Source organism: Oncorhynchus clarkii, chromosome 4 (assembly GCF_045791955.1).
Source record: "Oncorhynchus clarkii lewisi isolate Uvic-CL-2024 chromosome 4, UVic_Ocla_1.0, whole genome shotgun sequence".
NCBI classification, from domain to species: domain Eukaryota; kingdom Metazoa; phylum Chordata; class Actinopteri; order Salmoniformes; family Salmonidae; genus Oncorhynchus; species Oncorhynchus clarkii.
Window position 1 is genome coordinate 69,089,751 of NC_092150.1, and position 8,031 is coordinate 69,097,781.

General features: G+C 42.7%; 1 protein-coding gene across 1 annotated transcript; it reads left to right on the plus strand.

The window, feature by feature from the left end:
- The first annotated feature begins 1,702 nt into the window (after positions 1-1,702).
- Positions 1,703-2,497, plus strand: LOC139407810 (cdc42 effector protein 3-like). Its single transcript, XM_071151677.1, has one exon. The coding sequence runs from the start codon at positions 1,703-1,705 to the stop codon at positions 2,318-2,320; it is 618 nt and encodes a 205-aa protein (XP_071007778.1). The 3' UTR covers positions 2,321-2,497.
- The last annotated feature ends 5,534 nt before the right edge of the window (positions 2,498-8,031 follow it).

Genomic DNA, 8,031 nt, shown 5'->3' on the forward strand with positions numbered 1-8,031 from the left:
CCAAAAAGGGGACAGCCGAATAATCCTTTTGGAACCGTTTTTTTCTAAGCGTGTACAGTAAAGGTTTTTCCTCACTACAACTTGATCAAACGGTGTGGCCTATACACGGCTTTAGTTAGTGGTTACCGTGTTGACTTTGTCAGTAGAACAACTAACTTTCCAAAGAAATTGTTTATATTAATCTGGAAACAGCATAACAAGTTGTCAGTCCTACTGGATTTGAATCATACCAGCCACCTCAGTTTACCTGAGGCAGTATCTGACACATTGTCCTCATAGCTGCAGTAAGTAACTAACCACTATCAAATATCCCGATCTCTGAGAAACCTTTAAAAGCCACATACAAATCTTAGATAAATAATTGGGTCTCCATTGGAGCTAATTTGTTGAGGATCCATAATTGGAACTATCATGAAGTTTGTTGAATCTTGTACTAACTGTACAGAACTGTACAACTTGGATTTCTGTATTGTCTGAAAGATAGGGCAAATTCCTTAAAAGCAGCATTTTTTTTTGGGGGGGGGGGGGGGGTTGACTAACAATACAAGCAAGACAACATAACCTTCACATTTTAGACAAATGAAGAAAGTCCCTAACCAGTTTGTCTTCCAGTCAGGAGTGAACGTTTTCCTTAGAATTCCCAACTGTTGTTCCATTACAGGTATATGAATATGAAACACTAACCTTGGGGAAAAAATATGATCTTTCCAATCTTAATCTGAGTGAAATGTGGAACTACCAGTTAGAACAAGCCATGATTGCAACACTATCTCAAAAGTTCAAGGAGCTTTAGACACATATGGTGTGAACCAGTGGAGGCTGCTGAGGGGAGTACGGCTCATAATAATAGCTGGAACGGAGCAAATGGAATGGCATCAAACACATGGAAACTTCAGCCATTACCTCGAGCCTGTCCTTCCCAATTAAGGTGCCACCAACCTCCTGTGGTGTGAATGATGACATTGAGTGAAATCAAATCTAATGTAATCATAGCAACATTCAAAGAAAAAAACGTTTTTTAATGCTTTAAAGTAATAAAAGCAAGCCTCCAAGATTACTTATTAACAAACTAAGGTACCCCAGTGTTCACGTTCCAGTACAAGAGGTCAGAGGAGGCTGGTGGGAGGAGCTTTAGGATCAATGTAATGGCTGGAATGGAATCAATGGAACAGAGTCAAACACGTTATTTCCAGGTACCCTTCCATTGTTTCCATTGCAGCCATTAACATTGAGCCCCATCCTCCTATAGCTCCTCCCCAGCCTCCTCTGTACGAGGTTGTTTAGACTTTTCCCTCTGTGAGACAATTAATTCAACATTTTTTAAGCATCAACTCTTACTAGATTAACCTTTGTGCAGAAAGCTATGTGTGTGAAGTTAGAAGAGTATTACAGTGTGTTAGCTTTGACATGCACAATAAAAACGGGTTCCTATATTATACAGTCACTGCTGCAGGAACCAGTCCATAAATGGACCAATCTCAACCTGGAATCCAAGGTCATGGCAATTGGTTGGAATTTGGGGTGTATCTATGAAATGCCAAAATGAAAAATAAAACTATGGAATGATTATCAGATAATTATAAATGAGTTTTCTCTATCTATTTTGTTTGTCCTCACAATTTCAGAGTTGCCCAAAGGCCAACTTGACCCTTCAACTGAGTGACCTTGAACTCACTAACTGACGTTACACACAATCAAGTCAATGCCTCTGAAGAATTCCCTGTACTTGAAATCGGCCACGATGCGCTGGCCCCGCAAGCAGAAGCGCCGTGAGCTTCTGTCAGTCAACATGATCAGCCTACCACTGGGCGACTTCCGTCACCTCTCCCACATCGGATTGGATGCCCACGGTGATACCTTCGGCGACCTCACAGCCTTTCACCGGACTGGTAGTCTCATCCTCCACAGCTCTCAAAGCCACCAGGACCTCTACTGCAAAGGGACCTCCCCAGCCCCACCCAAGCCCCCACGACTCCTCAGCCCAGAAGAGATGGATGCACAGTCCGCCGAAGCCAGAACCCTACCCCATGCTTTCAGGCACAATAAGTGCCACTCCCTGCCTTTACTGGATGATGTGGAGGTGGTGGAGCATGATGGGTTGTACCAACGAGAGGAGGTAAAGCAGGAGCAGGAAGAGGAGGGAGGGTTAACTATGGGTCCGGATGGATTTGAATTAAATGCGGCCCCCCAGCAGGTTCCTTGTCCCCCAGTGGAGGCCTCTCCAGTGGTCGAGGAAGACTCATCTTTTGCCCTGAACCTTGACCTGGGGCCATCCATACTAGAAGATGTCCTGCAGGTGATGGACCAGCTTTACCAGTGAGACTTTGAGAATGGTGCCCCTCATACATATGATTGTAATATATTTTGTTCTAAGGGCCTTTCAATAAACCCAAGACACTGTACCAGACACTATACATAGGGAGAACTCCAAACTCCTTCCTTTCTAATGGGAATTGAAAGAGTTTGTGCCATGGATGGACAAATTGGCTGAATCATTGTCAACTGTCAGGATGCTAATCGGCACAATTGTTTTCAATTACTGCCTACATAGAGGACAGATTGTATAATATTTCCTTCTTTTGGATGCAATATTATATCATTAGAGGGATGTGTCATATCTGGGTCAACGCATTGGACATTTACCCTTCTCAGGTGAAAGCTCTGTGAGCCAATGACACCACTCCACCTGGGTCATGTGACCTAATGACAGACAATGTCACATATTTGTATCTAGAGGAGACATGTTGTGAAAGGGAAGAAAGACAGACTGTAAACTATGAGACAGGGCTGTGAGACAGACATTTATGACTGAAGCTTGTCTGACAACTTCTGTGGTGAAACACCGAAAGAACACTGGTTGCTAATGAGAACTAGCTCTCCCATAGTATCTAAGTCAGCTACAGTATGACTCACTCAAGTGTATACGTATAGACCTATCTCTTGTTTTTCTTACCAAGTACTCAAGGGGAAAGTTCACTAACAAACCTTTATAAATATACTACTGTATACGTCTTTATGACATGGTTTATGGCTTGACTGTGAATAGTATCAGTCTATAAAAGTTTCTTCGGAAAAGCAAAGATCACCAACAATCATTTTCCCATATCATAATCTGTTAGACTAAAGTGGAGCATGAACTCTGCCCAGCACAATGAAAGCACATTGTGTTTAAACTCTATAGAATAAGCTTTCATTTGTGAAATAAAAAACAGAAAGGTAAGATAGTGCTTACTTTTTGCATCTGAGCCACTTTATTCTTTAACATCACTGCTTCCTCCTGGTGGCCCATCTTGTAACAACTATCACATCCATTTGTCTTTCTACACCACCTGAAGGAGATATTTCACAGCCTTATATTGGCTGGCATGTGCATCTTCAGTACTTCATGGTCCAATGGGTCAATGTCCATTATTTAAATATATTAGTTTTATAAATCTCCCTCAAGCTTTTTGACAGAAACTATCAAGAATAATCCAGAGCAAATTACAGTTGAGTACCTACTTGTTTTACTTGTTTTTACTAGGGACCACAACGCTACTTTGCCCCATAACAAATATACATTTAATAAGATCTATAGTCAGTATGGCCATCCATGTTATTATAATGTATTCTTTATTTATCACACTCATTTCACTCCCTGTATCCTATGTAATATCCTCCATTTTGTTCCCTCGACTCTTGGGATTCATGCAATCTCAACAATGGGACTGAGGCACAACCACACCAATTATTGTGTTCTGCATCTGTGTGAGATAACATGAATCAGCTTGTTGTCTGTGGAAGATACACTGTGTTTACCCGCTGCAAACCCATTCAAATACACGGCTGTTCTCAACAAGTCTTTTTGAGCAGACTCTCCTTCACATGCTTGGTAGAAGCCTGGGCACGGCATAGGTTGTCAGAAAACCGACGCTGTTCCAAAAACATCCGTTGTGAATGTTGACATGGCCATTTTATTGGAATAATTCATCCAGGCTACTGTTTTATGGGTTGGCTTAAATAAAGGTAACTGATGAAGGGTTATCGTACAGTTTTATTGACTGAAATTGTATTGGTCACATACACATGGCCAGCAGATGTTAATGTGAGTGCAGTGAAATGCTTGTGGTTCTACTTCCGACAGTGCAGTAATATCTAACAAGTAATCTAGCAATTCCACAACAACTATCTAATACACACAAATCTAAAGGGATGGAATAAGAATATGTACATATACATACTGTATGGATGAGCGATGGCCGAGCGGCATAGGCAAGATGGAATAGATGGTATAAGATACAGTTGAAGTTGGAAGTTTACCTTGGCCAAATACATTTAAACTCAGTTTTTCACAATTCCTGACATTTAATCCTAGTAAAGATTGCCTGTTTTAGGTCAATTAGGATCACCACTTTATTTTAAGAATGTGAAATGTCAGAATAATAGTAGAGAGAATGATTCATTTCAGCTTTTATTTCTTTCATCACATTCCCAGTGTGTCAGAATTTTGGCCCATTCCTCCTGACAGAGCTGGTGTAATTGAGTCAGGTTTGTAGGCCTCCTTGCTTGCACACATTTTTTCAGTTCTGCCCACAAATTTTCTACAGGATTGAGGTCAGGGCTTTGTGATGGCCACTCCAATACGTTGACTTTGTAGTCCTTAAACCATTTGCCACAACTTTGGAAGAATGCTTGGGGTCATTGTCCATTTGGAAGACCCATTTGCGACCAAGCTTTAACTTCCTGACTTATGTCTTGAGATGTTGCTTCAATATGTCCACATGATTTTCCTGCCTCATGATACCATCTAGTTTGTGAAGTGCACCAGTTCCTCCTGCAGCAAAGCAACCACACAACATGATGCTGCCACCCTCGTGATTCATGGTTGGGATGGTGTTCTTCAGCTTGCAAGCATCCCCCTTTTTCCTCCAAACATAACGATGGTCATTATGGCCAAACAGTTCTATTTTTGTTTCATCAGACCAGAGGACATTTCTCCAAAAAGTACGATCTTCGTCCCCATGTGCAGTTGCAAACTGTGTCTGGCTTTTTTATGGCAATTTTGGAGCAGTGGCTTCTTCCTTGCTGAGTGGCCTTTCAGGTTATGTCGATATAGGACTAGTTTTTACTGTGGATATAGATACTTTTGTACCTGTTTCCTCCAGCATCTTCACAAGGTCCTTTGCTGTTGTTCTGGGATTGATTTGCACTTCTCACACCAAAGAATGTTCATCACTAGGAGACATAACGCGCCTCCTTCCTGAGCAGTATGACAGCTGCATGGTCCTATCATGTTTATACTTGCGTACTATTGTTTGTACAGATGAACGCGGTACCTTCAGGTGTTTGGAAATTGCTCCCAATGATGAAGCAGACTTGTGGAGGTCTACAATTTTTTTTCTGAGGTCTTGGCTGATTTCTTTTCATTTTCCCATGATGTCAAGCAAAAAGACACTGAGTTTGAAGGTAGGCCTTGAAATACGTCCACAGGTACACTTCCAATTGACTCAAATTATGTCAATTAGCCTATCAGAAGCTTATAAAGCCATGACATCCTTTTCTGGAATTTTCCAAGTTGTTTAAAGGCACAGTCAACTTAGTGTGTGTAAACTTCTGACCCATTGGAATTGTGATACAGTGAATTATAAGTAAAATAATCTATCTGTAAACAATTGTTGGAAAAATTACTTGTGCCTTGCACAAAGTAGATGTCCGAACCGACTTGCCAAAACAATAGTTTGTTAACAAGAAATTTGTGGAGTGGTTAAAAAAACAGTTTTATTGACTCCAACTTAAGTGTATGTAAACTTCCGACTTCAACTGTACATATGAGATGCGTAATGTAAGATATGTAAACATTGTTAAAGTGGCATTAATTAAAGTGAGTAGTGATCCATTTATTATAGTGGCCAATGATTTGAGTCTGTATCTAGGCAGCAGCCTCTCTGAGTTAGTGATTGTTGTTTAACAGACTGATGGCCTTGAGATAGAAGCTGTTTTTCAGTCTCTTTCAGCTTTGATGCAACTGTTCTGGCCTCGCCTTCTGGATGGTAGCGGGGAGAACAGGCAGCGGCTCGGGTGGTTGTTGTCCTTGATGATCTTTTTGGCCTTCCTGTGACATCAGGTGCTGTAGGTGTCCTGGAGGGCAGGTAGTTTGCCACCGGTGATGCATTGTCCATCCTCTGGAGAACCTTGCGGTTGAGGGCAGTGCAGTTGCCTTACCAGGCGGTGATACATTCCCAACAGGATGCTCTCAATTGTGCATCTGTAAAACGTTTGTCAGGTTTTTAGGTGACAAGCCAAATTTCTTCAGCCTCCTGAGGTTGAAGTGGTGCTGTTGCGCCTTCTTCACCAGTCTGTCTGTGTTGGTGGACCATTTCAGTTTGTCTGTAAAGTGTAGCCCGAGGATCTTTCCACCTTCACCACTACTGTCCCGTCGATGTGGATAGGGGGTGCTCCCTCTGCTGTTTCTTGAAGTCCACAATCCTCTCCTTTGTTTTGTTGATGTTGAGGAAGAGGTTGTTTTCCTGACACCCCACACGAGTGCTCTCACCTCCTCCCTGTAGGCTGTCTTGTCATTGTTGGTAATCAAGCCCACTACTGTAGTGTCGTCTGCAAACTGGATGATCGAGTTGGAGGCGTGCATGGCCATGCAGTCATGGGTGAACAGGGAGTACAGGAGGGGGCTGAGCACGCAACCTTGCGGGGCCCCAGTGTTGAGGATCAGCGAAGTGGAGATGTTGTTTCCTACCTTCACCACCTAGGGGCGGCCCGTGAAGAAAGTCCAGGACCCAATTGTACAGGGCAGGATTGAGACCCAGGGCCTCAAGCTTAATGATGAGCTTGGAGGGTACTATGGTGTGGAATGCTGAGCTGTAGTCAATGAATAGCATTCTTACATAGGTGTTCCTCTTGTCCAGATGGGATAGGGCGAGGGTTAGCCTTGCGAGGGTTAGCACGTTTAAATGTCTTACTCACGTCGGCCACGGAGAAGGAGAGGGGGGTCCTTGGTAGCGCGGCGCGTCGGTGGCACTGTATTATCCTCAAAGCGGGCAAAGAAGGTGTTTTAGTTTGTCTGGAAGCAAGATGTCGGTGTCCGTGACGTGGCTGGTTTTCTTTTTATAGTCCGTAATTGCCTGTAGATCTGGCCACAAACGTCTAATATCTGAGCCGTTGAATTGCGACACCACTTTGTCCCTATACCGACATTTCAGTTGTTTGACTGCCTTGCGGAGAGAATAACTACACTGTTTATATTCGGCCATATACCCTGTCATCTTTCCATGGTTAAATGAGGTGGTTCGCGCTTTCAGTTTTGTTCAAATGCCGCCATCTATCCACGGTTTCTGGTTAGGGTAGGTTTTAATAGTCACAGTGGGTACATCTCCAATGCACTTCCTTATATACTCACTCACTGAGTCAACATATAAATCGATGTTATTCTCTGAGGCTTCCCGGAACATTTCCCAGTCCATGTGATCAAAACAATATTGAAGCGTGGATTCCAATTGATCAGACCAGCGTTGGATGGTTCTAGTCACGGGTACATCCTGTTTGAGTTTCTACCTATAGGACGGCAGGAGCAAAATGGAGTCCTGATCGAATTTGATGCTGTTCTGAAGCCGAAAGGGGGGTCTTCCTAATGTTTGGTATACTCAGTGTGTGATCGAAGAATGTTGCTATTATACAGTCTGTAATGGGATCTGTATTTGGAACTTTTGTGCTGACATCATGAGAAATAATGATTGCAGTAAGCATGACTCAATGTTCACACACCCACGGCTGAAAAATCTATTCAGCTTCTATCAAATTTGGAAGTTAAAGTAGTGTTCCTTTTACAGGTGCATTGACACAAAGTTTCAAATACAGATCCCATTACAGACTGTATAAGAGCTACATCTTTTGATCACAGACTGAGTATACCAAACATTAGGAACACCCCCTTTGGCTTCAGAACAGCCTCAATTCGTTGGGGCATGGACTCTAAAATGTGCTGAAAGCGTTTCACAGGGATGTGGCCCATGTTGACTCCAATTTTTCCCATAGCTGTGT